At 39.1% G+C, this 21,917-nt stretch overlaps 1 protein-coding gene across 8 annotated transcripts in view; it reads right to left on the bottom strand.

The window, feature by feature from the left end:
* Positions 1-1,655: 1,655 nt before the first annotated feature.
* The window catches only part of PAG1 (phosphoprotein membrane anchor with glycosphingolipid microdomains 1), a 164,727-nt gene continuing 144,465 nt past the window's right edge, over positions 1,656-21,917 (bottom strand). For 7 of the 8 annotated variants that reach the window (XM_050941057.1, XM_050941056.1, XM_050941054.1 and 4 more), the window contains 6 exons: positions 21,398-21,609; positions 15,466-15,517; positions 13,511-13,607; positions 10,220-10,821; positions 5,647-5,706; positions 1,656-3,542 (listed from right to left, as the gene is read on the bottom strand). In XM_050941057.1, the coding sequence (XP_050797014.1) occupies positions 3,189-3,542; positions 5,647-5,706; positions 10,220-10,821; positions 13,511-13,607; positions 15,466-15,517; positions 21,398-21,522 (1,290 nt within the window). In that variant the 5' untranslated portion in view covers positions 21,523-21,609 and the 3' untranslated portion in view covers positions 1,656-3,188. The remainder of the gene's footprint in view (positions 3,543-5,646; positions 5,707-10,219; positions 10,822-13,510; positions 13,608-15,465; positions 15,518-21,397; positions 21,610-21,917) is intronic. The other variant, XM_050941061.1, reaches the window with a different exon arrangement.

Genomic DNA, 21,917 nt, shown 5'->3' on the forward strand with positions numbered 1-21,917 from the left:
CTTGCCCCTGAAGAGTCCTTCTCCAGGAGGACTGTTCTGTTTGCTGGCTTCCAACAGTTGAAGAGCACTGATCCACTCTCACAAAGGAATCTCAGCTGGTTTGAAGGGATATAAATGCCCCAACTAGCCACCCAGACTCTGAGCACCTTAGGGAGTAGTCTTGGCAGATCTTCCCATGTGTGGCTCCTGAGAAGATCTCCTTGCAAATGGTATGCCTCTTGTCCCTTGACCTGTGCTGCCATGATGGGGGTGGGAAGAATAGGCAAAGAAGGATCTCAGCAGGGGCCCTTGTTTAGGGCACCACCCTCCAAAATTTTTGAGGAAAGGAAATGGGGGGAAAGATTTTGGCTGCAGCTCCCCCAAAATCGGCTTTGAAAGGTGGAAGAGGCAGAAACAATGAACTGGAGGCAGAGAATCTGGCACAAGTATGAAAGTACTGAGAGGACTTTGAGCCAGGCCCAAGATACTTTCGGCTTAATCTGAATTGCCTCTGCAGGTACAGGAAAAAAGTCACAGCCCAAATGTCCCAGACTGAGTGAGAGGTCAGGATCCAGAAAGTTTTCATTGCTCTGATACTGCAAGATTTCATTGAAAAGTACTACTGCTTCACAAAATAATTCTAATGTGTGTTGTATAGTAATGAATGAGTGAATTTACTGCTTACAGTTTAAAAAATCACTTTCATAACTGTGTGTTATTAAACAAATTCATGTTTGGTATGTAGTGCTTTATGAGACCAAGTATTTACTGTGCCCATGAGTTATGAAAATACCCAGTTAGATTTGATACATCCCTGGTAACAATTACCAGTATTCCTTAATACCAACTGAAACAGATATAGGGGGAGGGATGGCTCAGTGGTTTGAACATTGGCCTGCTAAACCCAGGGTTGTGAGCTCAATCCTTGAGGGGGCCATTGAGGGATCTGGGGCAAAAATCTGTCTGGGGATTAGTCCTGCTTTGAGCAGGGGGTTGGACTAGATGACTTCCTGAGGTCCCTTCCAACCCTGAGATTCTATGATTATACCACTAAGTGGGTCAATCTCAATGTATGAGTATCTTTTTTCTTTTTTTTTTTAAAGCAAAAACAAACATTTTCAAACACATACTACATAATATTGCATATACAAACACACATACATACATACACACACACACACAGATGCGGTGCATTTTCCTGTGTTCTTAGTGTGGCCCATTATGGTGTGTTGAAAGAAACAAAAGAACCAGCAAAACACCTATCTATGTAATCTCTCTAAGGCCACATCCACACTACAGAGTAAAATCGAAATTAATAAAATCGATTTTACAAAACAGATTTTATAAAATCGATTTTACACGTCCACACTAGGGCACATTACTCCGGTGGTGTGCGTCCATGGTCCCAGGCTACCATCGATTTCCGGAGCGGTGCACTCTGGGTAGCTCAGTAAAAGAATGGGACCAATAACTTCGATTTCCGTCCACACTAACCCTAAATCGATTTAGTAATATCGATTTTAGGGTTACTCCTTTCGTTTAGCTGGAGTACAGAAATCGATTTTAAGACCCCTTAAAATCGATTTTAAGTGCCTTGTAGTGTGGACGGGTACAGCGTTAAATCGATTTAACGCTGTTTAAATCGATTTAACGTTGTAGTGTGGACCTGGCCTTAGCCATACACTTTGTTTTTATTAGTAACCATGTAACTTGAATTCTCTAGAATGATACTGGTTTTAAAACTGGTTGCCAAAACGGTCAATTACCATCACATCCCAAGAGATTCTTCTCCTCCCTCGCTGTTTTCTTTCCCCATTACTTTTTAGCATAGGAATGGTGAGCACTAGTGGCTTTCCCTCAACATTTCTCATCCTCTTCTTTTCTCTCTTTGCCTTTTAACAAAGTGGTCTTTGCAGAGGCTGAATGATTTTGATTTTTGAAAAAACAGCAAGGTATATTCTATATACCTGTTTAGAAATCAGACAAAGCCTAGTAACAATGAACATATTAATTTATGTGCTTCTATTATAACTAATAGGTAATGTTTTTAAAATCACAATATTTTTGGTTACATAAAATGGCAAGTTAATATACTATATTTTTGAACATGGAAAATTTGTTAGGAAGTAAGCATAAAACTTAAAATATCAACCCCCACGTACCACACCCAGTAAATAAATTCTCATAATAAAAAAATATGTTTTTTACATTTTGATCTGATTACATCTAAGTTGAGTAACTTAAAAGAAGCAGATTTCTTAAAGATGAGGTCAATGCTGCGTTAATGTGGACTGGACATTCATTTGCACAACCCTTCAGATGTAACATGACAGCTGCCCAAATGCTGTGTGTGTAAGTCTGAATGTGTGTGAGAGACAGAACCTAAATGTTAAGGCTATAGTTTTAAAGCAATATGCTCCCAGATAATTTTAAAAAGGCAACAAACAACCCCTACAAATACCAGTCTTTAAATACTGACAGTCAAATTCTAAAGCTTGACTTAAAAAAACATGGATGCTACAAAATGAATTCAAGTATTATTGATATAAGTCACTTGTGAACTGAAGTACCTTTGTTTAGACTACTGCAGTAATGAAAATGGAATGGAACACATTAATATTCTGTCTCTATTTCTGATCACATCTGGCTGCAAGAGCTCACAGTCCTAATATACTGAAATACAGAGCTTCTCCTATGTAGAGAAGTTAAACTCATTTTTCCTGGCCCCACAAAAAAGTCTGAGTTGAAGTACGGAGCTAAGACAATCTGAGATTTGCTCTTTGAAGAGGAGGGCTGAAATTGAAGGCAAACGATCCTTGAGAAATATATTGAAGCTAATGACAAGAATAATATTTTAAAATGTAAAGCTGGTTTTCTTTAATGACAGTATTTTTCAGAAATGATCACTTTGAGGTGACAAATGTGGTACTCTTTCCCAGGTTGTCTTGAAACTCTAGCAATAAAGGATCCTTTAAACCCTTTTGATATGAATTCTGAACTGATGTAATTGTTCTAGTGAGGTTCACACCCCCAGCAAGATAGTGCAGCCTGAATGAAAAATGCTTTGCTTCCTTGCCTTTAACTTTTGTTCTGTACTTATACTTTGACTTTCTGTTGTTCAAAAGGAAAAATATTCCTGTTTTTGTTTCACATGAATCTGTTGAAAATACCTGTTGATAATACCTGCCGTAATCTTGTGGCCAGGGCAATTAAAGTCTGGTGGTATCCCTAGAGTTTTGCTGCAAGTCCCCTATACTTTCATAGTCATTCTCTCCTTGAAGAACAGCTTGGCTGGTGTTAGGCACTGATAAGGTCTTGTCTTCCTCTTGGCTTGCTGACTGGACAACTTCGTAGTCTGGTTCTGACTCCCCATTTGGCCTATCCGCTGACTGAGGCACACTGGTAATGTCTGAGGTGTTTTCCAAGTCCTTTACGCTAGCATAGAGGCCACTGCAAATAGATGGGGACCTTTGAGGTACAACTTCTTGAATACTAGTGTAAGCAGAATCCAGTGTTCTGATGGCCTGTCCTGGTTTACTCACAGAAGAGTACATAGCTGAAATCTAGGGGAGAGAGAGAGAGCGATTTAATTTTTAAGCATCGTAAAGAACTTCTGTTCCATCATCCTCAATCTGTTTTGAAGTCAGGCATGGAAAAATATATTGCTGCTACATGCATTGATTTTTCTTTATGGAGAAAACATTATTTATTAAAAACAACCATTAAACATAATCCCTTGTAGTCCAATCTGTATACAAAAGATAGCCAGCCCTGTGGGAAAGTTGATAGAGTTACAGTAAGTTTTACCTCAATATTCACTATTCTCTGGCTGACTGTGGGTGTGACAAGGAGATGACTGGTTTCAGCTTCTGGAAAGCAATGTGTGTGTGAGGGGGTGGAATGTAATTTGTACCGAATTTTAGACAGAATGGCTACTCTTTTATCCTTGGATAGAGGCTGCACTGTAACTATAGTAGTCACAGGTTCTATGAGGGACCAAGGATGTGAAGAGAAAATAAAAATGGGGGACAAAATTTACTCAGCCAAGGTGATATTAAATAAAACTAGAGCTAATGCTGTGCCTGATGCTGCAGACTCTACTCATTTGACTTCAGTGGGATTGCTTCATGAGCAAGGGCTACAGACTTAGTCCCTCTGTGATTTAGGACTGCAAGTTAAAGAGCAAACCCTTGTCAGCATGTCTTGGAGGCTGACAGGGAGAGGGAACACCCAAGGTCACACTAGCCAGTTCCCACTAGCGGATGACAAAATTAACATGCCTGAGAAGCTATGAAATAATAAACCTCAAACAAGGGCATGAATGGTTCAATAAAATGGCACTTTCAAAGGGAATAATTAATAAAAAGAGCCAAATCTCAGAAAACACAGAGCTGAGTAAAGGGGTCATGTACTCAAACAAGCCCACATAAAAGGCCTGGAGCCCAGACTTGGAATCCTGAACCCCAGAATGCAGTAGACAGCACCCAGCCACTGCTTTAGGTATGTGATGCAGAAGTGGATGATACTCACTGCTCCACCCTGCATGTGGATTTGACTTTGTGGTTCCACTTCTGTCTCTACCCCTTCTCTACTGGGAAGCAGAGAGCCCTGCAGTGCGTAAAGCAGGGGTAGAGCTCACCTATGTGGGTTTTCTGAGCCTACCACCTTTGTTAATGGAAGCATAGCTCTTCTGTTGCATCTTGGGTCTTTCACACACATGCGGGGTTACTTATGATTTGGATGAAGTGAATTAAGAAACAAGAGATGTGCATTATCATAAGACAACACTGAGTGCTGCAGGTGCACCTGTGATTCACATAGGCAGTGCAAACACTTCCATAATTAGTTTGTTGTATTTTTTAATTAACGGATGTATCACTTTCCAGGTGGTGATCTTTCCCATCTCTTATTTCCTGCAAACAATACAAAATACAGACAGAAAGTTTTCCTACTAATAGATTTCCTGAAATACCATGTTCATGCACACACAGATTCTCAGGCTAAATTAAAGGAACCCAAGTTCAAGGATGACTGCCTGTTTGTGGCTCTCTAAATAGAATATATGAGATCATGTGGTGCACTGTAAAGTTTGTGTTTGCTTTTTAGTTTAGACAACAAATATTTGTATATTTCATGGGGTTACTGGAGGTGACCACACTTGGCCTCTTTTTTTTTTTAACTTTTCTTTTCCTTCCCTATTGGATCCCCTTAGTTTGTTTTACTTGTATAAATTTTTAGAGGATGGCTTTATATTCCAAATGGCTTTATTATGTTTTAAATCTATTTTACATTTCCCCAGCACTGTGGGTGGGGGAGCACTTAAAAAAAAACAGGTCATATTGGGCCATTGATTAATTTTAAGCAGAACTCCTCATTGAAATCAACTGGACTATTTCTGGCCTCAAATTATTACTGGCATTATTTCTTTACAAGGCAGTAACCCCCTAATAACAGGTATGAAAAACCAAAATGCAACATTCTACTTTAAAACACCTCAGATTTTATGACTTTGGCTTTATAAACTGAAAAAATAATCCACCGCTTTAGTCTCCCTATAGAGAATTTTCACCTTTCTTAGACTCCACTTAATCATGCACAACTTATGCTGATCTGAGTCTGAAAAAAAAATCTTCTGGTTAGTTATTAAATTTCATGCAAGAAACCTACATCATCTTCTGTCAGAGACGGGTCTTCCTCTCGAGACTTGTAAGACAGTGAACTAAGCCTCTGTAAGAGAAAAAACCTTCATTAACAGTGAACATTGTGAAACCTGTAATACAGCATTCCCCTTAGAATCAATATATATTACATGGGTATTTGCTCACTCCATTCTATTTTATGTCAACTAATATCTATGCTACTGCTTTTGAGATAAACAGCCCTGAGGGTAGTATGGCTTTTTAGTGCACCAGTGTTGTTCTGAACCTAACTTTCATAAAGAAAGGTAAAAACAATTCAATAGTTAAATGTACTGTGTTCTATAGGATTCCTGCAGTTAGATTTCCAGTGAAATAATGAGTCTGCAAAAGGTTTACAATCATGAACAATTAAGACCAGGCTGTTATGTAAGGCTTACCATATCACACTATTTACATCTAAGGATTATTTCTAATTAAAACTAATTAGTTTAAACAAATTCAAGGGAATAATATCCCCTTAAAAGAGACACGAGTTACTGGAGGTACCATTCTTTGTTAAAACGTTAATGGAGCCTTTGCAAAATGGTTGTGGCTGATGTCTTGATGTTGGTTGGGTTGGAGGCTTTGGCTTCACAACTGAGGAAATGAAGGTGTCACCCGTGAAGTTGGTTTAACAACAAAATCAAAGATAAACATTACATTTACATAAACATTCCCTTTTTTGTTGCTACAGCAGAACCAGCAGATGCTGCTGTGCATTGATAGTGAAAGCTAAATAGAGGAATGGGAAATTAGAATTAAAAAAACCCTACAACAACTCCCATCTACAATGCTTACAATATTCAATCAGTTCCCATTTTCAACAGTGCTGCAGCCGTAGTTCTCAAGGACAGAACAGGCCTGCAATTCAATGCATTATGCATGTACATGGCAAGAAACATGTGATGCTGCCGGAGCTCTAACTCGGGATGACTTTTACTCTGAATAAATTTTATTTAGACAAACACCTTTTCTCTGGCACTTAGGGATCTGTATGTGTCATCTCTTGATTAATTCTTCAAAGCGTGAACCATTTTAATCAATTCCCAGTCCCAGCAGATTCTGACATTGTATTCTCTGGACTGGGGAGCTACAGAGCAGCGAATACATTTCTTTGTATCAACGACTATGAAATAAAATGATTTTTTGGAAGATTTTTCACACCTGACAGGAATAAAGTTATTAATACCAAGAAATTTTCCCCATAAATATTAGGGTTGGTGTTAATTTTCATTACATATAATATTTATTATATATTCAGCTCTTTTTGGTTAATTATTAGCAAAGCAATCTTGATTTTCTTTTAGTAACCTTGTTATTTGCAAGTATACACTGAACAGTCTTGATGAATAATTTTCGAGCTTATGAGTTGTGTGTAAATTGTCCACTTTAACTCTAATATAGCCACCTATATTATATGGTGTTTATCTGCTCCCTGATTGGATGATTGAAACATGTCAAATAAGAGACTTACCAATAATAAATAGCAAGTAATGTATATCCAATACACATTTCAGACAAAATCACATTAAAACTTGTGAAACTTCTAGATTTGTTAATATTTTAATAAATACTAGGGCTAAGTGATTAAAAAGATTAATAGCGATTAATCATGTGATTAATCGTGCTGTTAATAATAGAATACCATTATTTAAATATTTTTGGATGTTTTCTACATTTTCAAATATATTGATTTCAATTACAACACAGAATATAAAATGTACAGTGCTCAATTTATATTTATTTTTATTACAAATATTTGCACTGTAAAAAACAAAAGAAATAGTATTTTTCAATTCACCTAATACAAGCAAGTACTGTAGTGCAATCTCTTTATCATGAAAGTTGAACTTACAAATATAGAATTATGTCCAAAAAATATCTGCATTCAAAAATAAAACTGTGTAAAACTTTGGAGCCTACAAGTCCACTCAGTCCTACTTCCTGTTCAGCCAATTTCTCAGATAAACAAGTTTGTTTACATTTGCAGAAGATAATGCTGCCTGCTTCTTGTTTACAACGTCACCTGAAAGTGAGAACAGGTGTTTGCATGGCACTGTTTTAGCCGGTGTCGCAAGATATTTTACATGTCAGATGCGCTAAAGATTCATATTTCCCTTCATGCTTCAACCGCCATTCCAAAGAACATGCATTCATGCTGCTGATGGGTTCTGCTTGGTAATGATCCAAAGTAGTGTGGACCAACACATGTTCATTTTCATCATCTGAGTCAGACAGATGCCATCAGCAGAAGGTTTATTTTCTTTTTTGGTGGTTTGGGTTCTGTAGTTTCCTCATCAGAGTCTTGCTCTTTAAGATTTCTGAAAGCATGCTCAACACTTCATCCCTCTCAGATTTTGGAAGTCACAAACTTAATTAACGCATTATTTTTTAACGAGTATCATCAGCATGGAAGTATGTCCTCTGGAACAATGGCTGAAGCATGAAGAGGCATATGAATCTTTATCACATTTGGCACGTAAATATCTTGCGACCCCAGCTACAACAGTGCCATGCGAACACCTGTTCTCACTTTCAGGTGACACTGTAATTAAGGAGGAGGCAGCATTATCTCCCGTAAATGTAAACAAACTTGTTTCTCTTAGTGATTGGCTGAACAAGAAGTAGGATGGAGTGAACTTGTAGGCTCTGAAGTTTTACATTGATTTGTTTTAGAGGACAGTTATGTAACAAAAAAACCCTACATTTGTAACTTGTATTTTCATGATAAAGAGATTGCATTCCAGTACTTATATGAGGTGAATTGAAAAATACTATTTCTTTTGTTTATCATTTTTACAGTGCAAATATTTGTAATAAAAAATATAAAGTGAGCACTGTATATTTTCTATTCTGTGTTGTAATTGAAATCGATATATTTGAAAATGTAGAAAAGCATCCAAAAATATTTAATAAATTTCAGTTGGTATTCTATTAAAAGTGCAATTATTCGCAATTAATGTTTTTAATCGTGATTAATATTTTTGTTAGTCGCATGAATTAACTGCGATTAACTGACAGCCCTCATAAATACCCAATATAATTTGTACACTCACAAATAACAAATAATATGACCCCATATCATAAGGGTGTGGCTGCCCTGTAGCACGTACTGTTGGTCAAGTGTGGCATGGCTGGCACTTCCTGCCTCCGTTTCCCTTTCCACGGTTGGTCTCCTCCAGCACAGATTTGACTGGTGTACAAGAAGAACTAGGATATGGCAAAGTGATGAACTGCTCAGACACATTATTGCCCTACTACCGGGAAAAGTTAACTTTGATCACTAGGCTAACATTTTTGCCATGGTGATCACACAGTCTCCGAAATTGCTTAAAAGCACTGATTAGACCATAAACAATCATGTCTTTTAGGAGTCTATATTTACAAGTAAAGACCAAAGCAGTTCTTGTCTCACTAAAGCCCCCAAACTCAATGGGGAAAAAAAACACTACAATTTAATTTGAGCCTTTTGTGAAACTTGATCGATCTTAACACTGTTAAGAACTCTATGGCCATTCTAGCCTACAGAGCAGTTTAATGTCAGCCAGGGGGAAGATGCCTAAGGGCCGGTCTATTCTGGGCGGGGAGGGGGGAAAGAGGGGAATCGATCTAAGTTATGCAACTTCGGCTACGTGAATAATGTAGCTGAAGTCCATGTCCTTAGATCTACTCACCGCGGTGTCTTCACTGCAGTGAGTCGACAGCTGATGCTCCCCCATCAACTCCGCCTGCGCCTCTTGGCCTGGTGGAGTATAGGCTCTTGGGGGTTGATTTATCACGTCTAGCTACACGCGATAAATCAAGCCCCGCTGGATTGATTGCTGCCAGCTGATCCGGCAGGTAGTATAGACATACCCTAAGTTAGAGTAGCTCCTAGGGCACATTTAACTTACATCAGAGGGCTGTCCCAACCACTGATGCAAGTGGAATCTGGGTGGCAAAAAGGTAGCTTAAAGTCACTTTTGTCCCCTCCTATGTTGTGCCTTAGACACAGCAGAGAACCTGGCCTCTGGACTGTAAGAACTTCAGGACTGGGCCTCATCATACCTGCCTGTAAACTTTTGTTGGACTGTTGTTAAACCAATATGGGAAGTGCATTTCAAAGTAAGAATGGCCTCTGCCAAGAAGCCCTGCTCTCCATTTTGTACATCTAGGTATTATTTGCATAAGCTATTAGCAAAAACTAAAGGAAAAAGACCCCAAGTCACAGAAATGAATAGGATGCCAGTGCAGCCTTTAGAGAACTAGTGTGAGAGCTTCCATACATCTAACACCACTGAGGAAGCAGGCAGAAGCAGTTTGTGCTACCTGCAATTTCAGAATATTTTAAAGCACACTGCATGAATCCAGTCTGGAGGTCAGGTTGGTATGGATAACTGTCCTCACCAGAGAGACTGGAGTGTATGCTTCACACCTCTACTATTTCACAGCCATGCATGACCTTAATTTAAATATGTTTTTTTAAAATAAAAGACGATTTTTAAACTTTCAGCTCTATGACTACCATCTTCGTACATAGGGTCTTTTTTCTGTCATTATACAATTGTCAGTATAGGGTTTACCTTATCAGGTTCACCAGCCCCCTCAGTCACCTCTTCTTCCTCCTCTGCTCTCTTTTCCTGAACATTCTCATTTTCATCAAGAAATTTCACAGGTACAGGAGGTGGAGCCTCATCTTCCATGTCTGGAGTGTTGCCAAGAGGACTCTCTGAATTAGTACTTTGCCGACTTTTTTTATTTCGGTCAATGGAGGCATATTCTGCTGATTCAGTCCTGCACTCAGGAATCTGGTCCAGATCTTCGGCAACTGCCGGTGTAGACTTTGGTTTGCTGCCACAGCTTCTCTCAGTGTTGGCTGCTACTTCCACGTCCTTAATTTCCTTCACAGTTTCATACAAGCAGTCTTCAACTATGTTTTCTTGGGAGGCGCTATCTTTCAAGACCTCATAAGGCCCTTCCATTCCAAGACTCTGATCGTTTTCAATATTTCTTGGGGAGAGGATGGTTTCCATGGCATCATTAGGAGGAATTCTGGGAAGCTCCCGGCTCTGGTGACATTTTATTGACTTTCCCAGAGCGTCCTGATGGTCTAACAGATCAGAAACAGACGTTTGTACTTCTTCATAAGGCTGGATGCAGGCAGTTGTGCTGTCTTCTGAGAGAACTACAAAAAAATAAAACAGAATAATTTACCAACTATTCCTGACTACAGGAAGGTTAGATTAAATAAGCATACAGTCTACTTTGTTTCTGCATTACTATTTTTTATTTACAGTGAGAAAAGATAACTTGGAATTCTCTGACATTCACAGATTCTCAGGTTTTAAATAAAAAGACATTGCTATACTTACCAGATAAGATCGTTTGGTTTCACAGCACATTATTTATGCAATGACTCTCAAAACACTTTACACAGCAGCAGTGCTCATAGTGAGCCCAGGGAATGGGCGAGTAGATGCAACATATGTAATGTTCTCAAAAATGGCTGCTATCCATTTTTGCATATTAGAGACTGCTGGGGTTAAGAGTGAGGATGTTGGTGAGGATCCTGGACTCAGCTTTTGAAAAGTCCTGCTGGATCTTTGGTTTCTGCTCGCTCATTTCTCTGAGACAAATAGAAAGGCCCTTACTTTAACAGAATGGCCTAATTCTGACCTGACCCACACCTTGTACAACCCTACTGAAGTCAGCTGGGTTGCAGGGCACATTCATTACTCCACGAGTTCTTTATTGAAGTACTTTTCTTAATACTGTAATGCATAATATGAACTGATAACCTTTAGTCCTACAGATGAGGGATTACTAGTAACTCAGCCACAAATAAGGTAGTCCATTTTAGATTTAGGGAGGAAAAGAAAAGAAAAAAAGGGCAATCTGTTCTATTAAGCAGAATATGTAACCAACATCTCAGAACATGACAATAACTTGTTATTTTCAGAGATAATACTCCTGGAATGGAATTTACAGATCTTGTTATCTGGTTGTGCACATGTAGGTATACACTGAAGTTTGCTGGCAGTCAGATATACAGTATACACAAATCCATAAAAACACTTTCAAGATTTTATCAGATGCTTTTATAAGGGACATCTACCTGAAAATAATTTCTCTATGAGGTTATTTTACTTACTAGCTCCTAGCAACACTTCACACTGACAAAAGCTTAAAAAAGGAGAGAAAAAGTGGTGTTTTCCTCCACTTCTCCAGTCTAATGTATGGATTTGACTGGACTTTGTGTGTAATCAGTGTCACTGATTTTGCTGGTTGTCAGCTCTACTTTGCCGTGCACAAGGATGATGACCGCTTTCACACCCTGCTCTGGGCATACACTTTTGCCCCAGCCCAACAAGAGGATGTTTACCTGTAACACAGCAACATAATTGAGTATGTTTCTGAGTTTCAGGCTGGGAATGATGGTGTCAGGAAGACTCCTTTCCCTCCTGGGATCCCTGAACAAAGCCAGGGAACAACAGGAATTGGGTAAAGGGTAGGAGCAGACCCATCTTCTCCTGCAACCCAGGGACCAATGGGAATGTGGTAAGGTGTTTTTCACTCCCAGGATGCAGCTCCTGGGCAGCACCAGGAACCAGGGAAGGACTGGGGAACGGGGGGTAGTTTGGAACTTTGAAAGCTCATCTCTATGCTGCTGTTGCCAAGGCCATTGAAAGTGAAGAGGCTGGTTAGGTAGCAAGCGTGCGCACAGAGTGGAAGCAGCAGGAGGAAAGAGGGACAAACCTGATAACATTAAGCAGTGCTGCTCTCAGGCCTGACCATGCTCCCTTGCTGAAAAGATCCACACAAACACCAGCGGAGCAGCAGACAGAGCCGTGAAAGACATTACAAATTAAAACAAATCTGTCCATGCTATTTAAAGGGCAATTTACACCAACTGTGAAGTTTGTGATAGTTTAAAAAACTGAATTAGACAGTATTCCTTTTAGTAACTGGTTCTGTCAGTTGCATGCACTTTCCAATGGAAGCTTCTGTAAATACTCCCCTTCTGGCTTTGCTGTGCCTCCTCAGCGTATTGAGTCACTCTGTGAGGTAAATACACCAAAATGTGAAACACCAATCAGTATGAGGGAATGATATCAGCCCTAAGAAAGGTTAGGTTTCAAAATTCCTTTTGTTAATTGTTTTTTGAGGGCTAAAGGTTTAACGGATTAGTTTACAGCCTCACAGTGAGATTAGGGATTTAGCTGTAAACTAGGGAATGCAGCCCAGTGTGTCAGCGTCTAACCCAGAGAGGAAAAACAGTTGGCTCCTGGGAGCTCTGTATTGAGAGCATGTTTATTTTTAGTTTCAGCTGAGTACAGTATTTTCTGGTGTAACATGGGTGTGAATCATTCTGAGTGTTCAGCAAAGCAAGAGGAATTAAGGAAGAGCTTATTCATGTTTCAGTTTTCTAAAATACAAAAATATGTTCAAGTCAACAAGAAAGTTGTTGTTTTTTCCAAACTACTGACCATATATATAGTGTGTTCAAATGACTCTGGTAACAGGACAGCTTTGTATATTGTTATTATTTATAATTTCGTTTCCCATCCAGTCCAAAATGTGCCTTTGTGCTGCTGAAATCTAAAAGAAGGGCTAATTCCTGCCCTGAAGAGTTTACAACTGAAGGTGTTGATTTTGCAAATGTTTACACATGTGCTTAGCTTTACTCATGTGATTAGTTCTATTAAAGTCAATGGCATTACTCACATGCATAAAGTTAAGCACATGGATATTTGCAGGATGGGGCCAAGAGACTGCACAAAGTGAAGCAGATCTAAAGGATGCTATACAAAACAAACTAATTAAAGAGTATGGTATTTCTTTCTCTTTCCTTTTCAAAGTACTGCAGTACTTACCATCCCCATTACTCAGTCCCCCATTCTGGTCACTGCTGACAAGAGGATCTATAGCCAGACTTGTGATGGAATGGCTGAACATCTCCTTATCTGAAGGCTGAAAAACAAAATCTGAAGGGTTACCTAGCATTTAAGTAGAGCAAGAGATAAACTATATTGCAGAATAATACTGTGAATGTAGTGCAGTTAATTTGAAACTGGACACATATGTGTTTATACAGATACACATACTGCTACTGCATACACAAACTATGGATTTGATTCTGATCTCACACTGCTCTGTATCAGGTCTAAAACTGGTGTAAGTTAGAATCAGGCCCTATATATTAAAGTATTCATGCATATGTTATATTAAATCACTAACTGCATCTACTTATACTGTGAAGTTCAGCCAAGAGTAAAGCAGATATAACTCCCATGGAAATCTCGAGTCCAAACTCACTGGTAATGTTCTCCAGTATAAATTGGTCAAAAAACAGATGTTAACGGGTGTGCAAAGCAAGTGTAATTTACAGACCGAGTGAGGAAAAAGTGGAAGTCATGGGGTTAGGGTAGCAGGAAAAGCTACCAACAGGAAGGTGTAGAGAAAATAGCTCACCAAGCTGCCATTCTTCTTGGCTACTTATGCTACTGTGTGGCCAGTGTGTAAATTACACTTATTTTGTACACTCAGATGGACAAATTCCCACAAGTTATACTATTGTACTTTGCCATATACAGGATACAACTGTACTCTAAGCTATCATGTGCAAATCACATGTCCACCAAACTCAGTGGAGCTAGTCTGTGTAAATGAAATCAGAAACTCGTGCAGTGAAAAGTCAACATTTACCTAGTTACCACACAGAGGTATCTTATCAACCACAATATTAGAATACAAAATGACTGCAGTTTCTTTGATATCCCTGTGTGATAATTTTGAGTAAACGTTGACTTTTTAATGGCGACCACTACACACACCTGTTTTCTGACCAATTTATGTTCAGCGTGAAAATAGCATTGTTATTTATGTCATTACTGCATAAGCTGAATTAAATCTGACTTAAATCCATGCAATAAAAATTCAAAGGTAAGCATTAAATGTTGAGACGTCACCTTGCCCTTTACTACGCTGGACATGCTAAAGCCTCAGGACACTGCCTGATATCGCAGATGCTGCCTGATCCTTGTTCACCCAAGCCTTCCACTGAACTCTCTGGGGGCTGGGCCTCATATCCCCGTGCTTCTTTCCCTGCATGCAGTCCCCCAGCAAGGTGCAACCCAGAGAATGGTACCATGCTGCTGCGGCATCCAGGCTGCAGCCCCTTTCCCTGCTACTGCTCTGCCTCCTGTGCGGTCCCCGTGCGCAGGCAGATTTGCTGGGCTGCAGTTCCCCACTCCACTACTACCTCTGCCCACAGCATCCCTTTCCAGCCCTTACTTCCTGTATGGTTCCCTTGTGCAGGCAGGTTTGCTGGGCTGCAAGCCCCAGAAGGAAGTACTGGGATATGTCGAGCACCAGCTGCAAGCAGGTTCATGGGGCTGCAGCCGGAGAAGACACAGCCCAGCACTTCCTTATCCTGGCTGTAGCCTCACAAACCTGCCTGTAGGGGGTGCTCGGCATGTCCCGCTGCTTCCTTCTGGGGCTGCAGGTGGTGCTTTTCTTCCAACAAAAGTTGCTAATAAGTGGCATGCCATTGCTAATATCTGAATCCCAGCAATGCTGATGTTAATGGGATGGGATTAGTTCCCAGAAATATGTTGCCATTAAATAGAAGTTGCTAATACCAGGATTGCTATTAAGTGGAATCAACTGTACTCACCTCAAACAAATCCTCCCATTAACTCCCCTAAACCCATAGGTCTATTTCTGTCTTCTCACCTGCAATATTTTATTTTGCATGCCCAGGCTTGGGTAAAGGGCTCAATACAAACCACTAGAAAGACACAAGCTGTAATAAATAAATAATATTTACCACATTCATCAGATTTTCATGGTCCCCATTCTGATGTTTTGGCCTTTTTTCCCTTAAATTAAAAAAAAAATAAATTAAAAAAATTAAAAAAATGTAATATGCTGATAACATCCAGTAGACTCCTAGTAAAATGCGTGTGCTGATGGTCACTATTGACCATATTGCTGCACTTTTATTCTTCAGACTAAAATATAGATTATTAACCTGGGAGTTGCCACTATCTATAGAAGGGCAGCAAACAGCTTCAGACAGTCTCATCAATATGTTTTCCTGTTCTAACATCCATTCACAGAATGGAGAAGTTTGTGAACAACCACATTAAAATATAAGAACATAAGAACGGCCGTACCGGGTCAGACCAAAGGTCCATCTAGCCCAGTATCTGTCTACCGACATTGGCCAATGCCAGGTGCCCCAGAGGGAATGAACCTAACAGGCAATGATCAAGTGATCACTCTCGTGCCATCCATCTCCATCCTCTAACAAACAGAGGCTAGGGACACCATTCCTTACCCATCCTGGCTAATAGCCATTTGTGGACTTCACCACCATGAATGTATCCAATTCTCTTTTAACTCTTTTAAAATATCAATTTAACCCTTCTTTTTGTCACTTTCTGAAATTCTCACATAAGGATTTTCTGTGACAGATTGTCATCTATGAAGCTATCTCCTTAAATGGCCAGGGCAACACCTTTTAAGGAACACTACAGTCTGAGGAATTAAAAGAGGTTTTCTAAAGGTCTTATAGGCCACATAAGTCCTACTAACAGCATAGTTGATGATTCCTTAAAAAAATACCTACAAGTGGATAAAGAGTGGGCACTCTAAGATGCAAAACACTTAACAATGTAATTTGTAGCACCATGTGGCATGTACTTCATTATACAATGAATGTGTTTCAGATATGCTTTATCATCTACAGATTCTTAGAAGGGATTAATCATGTCCCCAACACCCCTTTCTGAAAAAGATCACTTAATCTGAAACACAGCTATGAGGCTGACAGATAGAAATGTCTAATCTGGAGGAAAAGAGGAGTAAAGACTGCAGTGGGGAGGGAAAGCACAGGGAGGTGAGGTGGGAGGATAATGATGTCACCTACTCCAAATACTCGGAGACACATGACATTTTCCACAACAGAAATCTGCCTATATCTCTAAATTCTACTTAATTGTGAAACAAGTAATTATATCAATTAAATCTATACCAACGTTCATACCATGCAGAATGTGATTCATGTTTACAAATACTTTGTTCCCTCAAAGCTTTTTTGACAAAGCATTTTAAGCACGGCAGATTTTACACTTTTTTAAGTCATCAAATATTTCATCAACAATTTCCAAAAAGTATGCTATGAAGAAACTGTATATAATTTGTAAACAACCCGCCACACAAAGTAACTTGTAATAAATGATACAGAATGCAGACTAGCAACATGCTGAATTACTGAAGAACATCACTAGATAACTTCAAACAATGAATTTGCATAACTTGTTAGAAATATCCAACAGATTGATTCTCATAAAAGCTTTCTGCTGCTTCCTGTTTCTGGCACTGTCTCAGGGACTCAAGCATTATTAGATACAATATAGAGCAATATTCATTAATCAGAACTTTGATTAAGAACAAGAGGATTTTTAACTCATATGACAAATATGGGAATGCTCATGAGGTCTTGTAGTAAAGAATGAGATTAGATGGGCATCCCTTTTAAGAGCAGAACCAATTTACACATGCTTTTCAGAAAGCCAAGGAGCTCTTGGGCCCAGCCTGGTCCCAACTTGTCTTCCAGAGAGTGCCTCAATCTCTTTTTCCCTTTCAGGGAAGTTAGGCTCTGTGACATTATTGACGTGAACTGGGACCGTATAAATCACTGTTATAACCAACGTCCTATAGTTGTACCAAATCTTGTACAAAGGAGATCAAGTAAGGTGTCTATGGAAATGTTGTAATTTGTTAGTTATAATTATGCTGCTGTACCCCACCCTTCATATGCATTTCTGGGATTCTGGTCCCCAGTTACCATATTGCTAAGTAGCCTTTTTACAGAACCCAGATATGAAGTCTTCCTTTTGCCTCAGACTGGTTTCTTCCAGTGGTTCAGGCAGGTCACCTAAGAAAATAACCTGTTTAGCCTTAATGACTTGCAATCATGGTCTGACAGGAGTGTGCTGAAACTGTCTGCTTCTCCTGACATTCCCATAGACCACTACATAAGCCACACTCTGGGGTACACATCAATATTCTTTGTTGAGCATTTCCACATTTTTTACAGCAGTAAAGAAAAAATGATGCATGATTTTTGTAATTTTTATGATTTTCATAATTTTAATGTATAATTTTTGAATTTTTTTTAAAAATTTTTTACTCTTTTTTGTTCATATAAAGAGATCAACCTCAATCTACTTATTAGACATCCATTCTGGGTCAGATGCAGGTTGCACAGCTCAGGCAACCATTGCTCTATTTGCAGCTGTAAATATTATGGATGTGTTTCTGCTCTCATTTAAAATCATGTAAAATCCAGATGAAATCCATTGACATTTATAGAATTACTCTGGATTTACACTAGTGTAAATAAAACAAAATTTAGATACAAGTTTTTCTGCTCAAAACTTAACCCATCATTGTTAGAATTTTTTCAGAAAAGCCCACTGGATTTTAAAGAGTAACATTTTAAAGCACTACACTGCACCTCACTTAGCTGCATGATCCATTAAAGCCAATGAAAGTCACCATCACTTCATCAGTGTGGCTGATTTTACATGTTTTGGAAAGGGCTTGGAATTCTACTTTGAAAACCAAAGTATTTATATTCGGAGAAGCTGCTGGTCTTGGTGGAATGAGGCTCTCTAGTAACAAAGGAAATCTTAAGGGTAGAGTGGCAAATCAAAGCTTTGCTTAGTACCATGCTTGCTAGTGAAATCTGAAGTTTTGATCCTTGTTCTTAACTTCAGGGGGAGCTCCAAAGAGGGATGAGAAAAAGGTGAAACTTGTAGGTATATCAATGTAATGCTTTGCTTACTGCTTCTTCTGTCTCCCATGTGCTTCTGCCTAGTTCAACCCACCAGATAACAGTGTCAGGGAACATTCATCTCCTGCTTATCTCCTGCTTATCTCTGCTCTGCCTGAAAACGTGGGCAGGTTAGTGATTGGAGCACTGAACACCGAGAGCACTCTCTCTTCCGCCCTGGGCTCCCTGGTCTTCTGAGAACTCCACAACTCATGCCTCTCAGATTTTGAAAGGCACTTCAGATTCTTAAACCTTGGGTCAAGTACTGTAGCTATCTTTAGAAATCTCACATTGGTACCTTCTTTGTGTTTTGTCAAATCTGCAGTGAAAGTGTTCTTAAGATGAACAATGTAATATGTTCATCAATGTAACAATCTCCCCCCAGGAGTACAATCACAAATTTAATTAACACATTTTTTTAACGAGCATCATTAGCATGGAAGCATGTCCTCTGGAATGGTGGCCAAAGCATGAAGGGTCAAACGAATGTTTAGCATATCTGGCACGTAAATACCTTGTAATGTCAGCTACAAAAGTGCCATGCAAATACCTGTTCTCACTTTCTGGTGACATTGTAAGTAAGAAGAGGGCAGCATTATTTCCCGTAAATGTAAACAAACTTGCTTGTATTAGCGACTGGCTGAACAAGAAGTAGGACTGAGTGGACTTGTAGGCTCTGAAGTTTTACATGGTTTTGCTTTTCAGTGCAGTTATGTAACAAAAAAAAAATCTACATTTGTAAGTTGCACTTTCACGACAAAGAGATTGTGCTACAGTACTTGTATGAGGTGAACTGAAAAATACTATTTCTTTTATTTATAATTTTTACAGTTGAAATATTTAGAATAAAAAATAATATACACTGATTTCAATTACAACACAGAATACTATATATATGAAAATGTAGAAATATATTTAATAAATTTCAATTGGTATTCTATTATTTAACAGTGAGATTAAAACTGTGATTAATCACGATTAATTTTTTAAATCGTGATTCCTTTTTTTGAGTTAATCACGAGTTAACTGTGATTAATCAACAGCCTTAGTTAGAAGCCTTCATCAAATTTCAAGCCTGAACTTGCTGATGGCCAGTTTATATCTATTTGTTCTTGTGTCCACACTGGCACTTAATTTAAATAATCCCTTTCCCTCTCTGGTATTTTCCGTCTTATGTATTTATAGACAGCAATCATATCTCCCCTCAGCCTGCATTAGGTTAGGCTAAACAAGCCAAGCTCCTTTAATCTCCTCTCATAAGGTAGGTTTTCCATTCCTCTGATCACCTTAGTAGCCCTTCTCTGCACCTGTTTCAGTTTGAATTATTCTTTCTTAAACATGGGAGACCAGACTTACACAAGGTATTCCAGATGAGGTCCCACCAGTGCCTTGTATAATGGTACTAACACTTCCCTGTCTCTAGTGGAAATACTTCACCTGATGTGTTTAGGACTGCATTAGTCTTTTTCACATCTGCATCACATTAGTGACTCACAGTCATCCTCTGAACAACCAGTACACCTAGATCTTTCTCCTCTGTTGCTTCCAACTGATGCATCATAGAAGCACAGAATATCAGGGTTGGAAGGGACCTCAAGAGATCATCTAGTCCAATCCCCTGCTCAAAGCAGGACCAAGCCCCAAGCGTCCCCAGTTTACAGCAAAAGTTCTTGTTGTTAGTCCCTAAATACATGACTTTGCACTATTAAATTACTCCAGTTTACAAATATCAGAGGGGTAGCCGTGTTAGTCTGGATCTGTAAAAGCAGCAAAGAGTCCTGTGGCACCTTATAGACTAACAGACGTACTGGAGCATGAGCTTTCGTGGGCGAATACCCACGTCATCGGATGCATGTAGTGGAAATACTACATGAATCCGACAAAGTGGGTATTCACCCACGAAAGCTCATGCTCCAATACGTCTGTTAGTCTATAAGGTGCCACAGGACTCTTTCCAGTTTACAAGGTCATCCAGATCTTCTTGTATGATATTTCTGTCCTTGCTCATATTGGCAATACCTCTCAACTTTATGTCATCCACAAATGTTATTAGCACATTTCCACTTTTTGTGCAAAGGTCATTACTGAAAATGTTGAATTAGATTTGTCCCAAGACCCAATCCTTGAGGAACTCCACTAGTAAACTCCCTCCAGCCTGAGAGGTCACCTTTCAGTCTGAGCCATTGTAGTCTCCCCTTTTAACTAGCTCCTTATCCACCTTTCAGTTCTCATATTAATCCCCATCTTCTCCAATTTAACTATAATTTCCCATGTAGAACTGTATCAAATGCCTTGCTGAAATCCAGGTAGATTAGTTCCACTGCATTTCTTTTGTACAAAACATCAGTTATCTTCTCAAAGAAAGAGATCAGGTTGATCTTGCATGATCTACTTTTTGTAAAACCATGTTGTATTTATCCCAATTACTCTTTACCTCTATGTCCTTAAGTATTTTCTCTCTCAAAATTTGTTCCAAGACCCTGCATATAACTGAGGTCAAACTAACAGGCATGTAGTTTCCTGAGTCACATTTTTCCTTTTCTTTAAAAATAGGTACTATATTAGCAATTCCCTAGTTATAGTGTCTGACCCCCGAATTCACAGATTCATTAAAAATCCTTGCTATTGGGCTTGCAATTTCATGTGAAGAAAACTGGCTAATAAACTACTTTGGTTTGTGACCCATTTTTAGGATATTTTTGTAATTTCCCATTCTTGCTACTTGGTTGTAAATTAAATGACTTCAATCCATGCTACACTCAAGGCATCAAAATATTTACCCTAAAACTGAAGAGAACATATTATGATGACAGTAGGATTTTCCTTTATTTATACCTTAATGAAAAATGCAACAGGACTCCCTCTGTCACATTTCCTGCTTCTCATCTTTATTGCCTCCTGACACACTGAGTCTTACCTGTCACAGCTGGAGCACAGAAAGATAAGGAAAGTAAGGAATAAGAGTGTTGTCACAGCTGCCAGACTTCCCCACACAATGACATGAAGTTGTCCACTGCTTAGGAAACCACCGTCAGGTCCCATGATATTAACAGGAGCTGGTGTAACTTAAGGATGAAGGGATTAATCCTTGGAGAATGCTGGCATCTGTGGTGAAAGCACCTTCTCTTTCTGCAAAGAGAAAAATGTCTTTAGAAATTGTTATGGACTTTGAAGATAGACTGACAATTACAGGTCTGGCAAAAGAGATCTTCAAATATAGTTTACAAAACTAACGACTAAACATGCTCAGCTTTTAGAAAACCTGAACCAGGAGGAATGGTTAAAAAATGGTGCATGTTTAATTTTGAGAAAAGACTGAGGGAGGACCTGATAACAGTCTTCAAATATGTTAAGTGCTATTATACAGAGGACTGATCAGTTGTTCTCCATGTCCACTGAAGGTAGGACAAGAAATAATGGGCCTAATCTGCAGCAAG

This window comes from Gopherus flavomarginatus, chromosome 2, assembly GCF_025201925.1.
Source record: "Gopherus flavomarginatus isolate rGopFla2 chromosome 2, rGopFla2.mat.asm, whole genome shotgun sequence".
Classification (NCBI taxonomy): domain Eukaryota; kingdom Metazoa; phylum Chordata; order Testudines; family Testudinidae; genus Gopherus; species Gopherus flavomarginatus.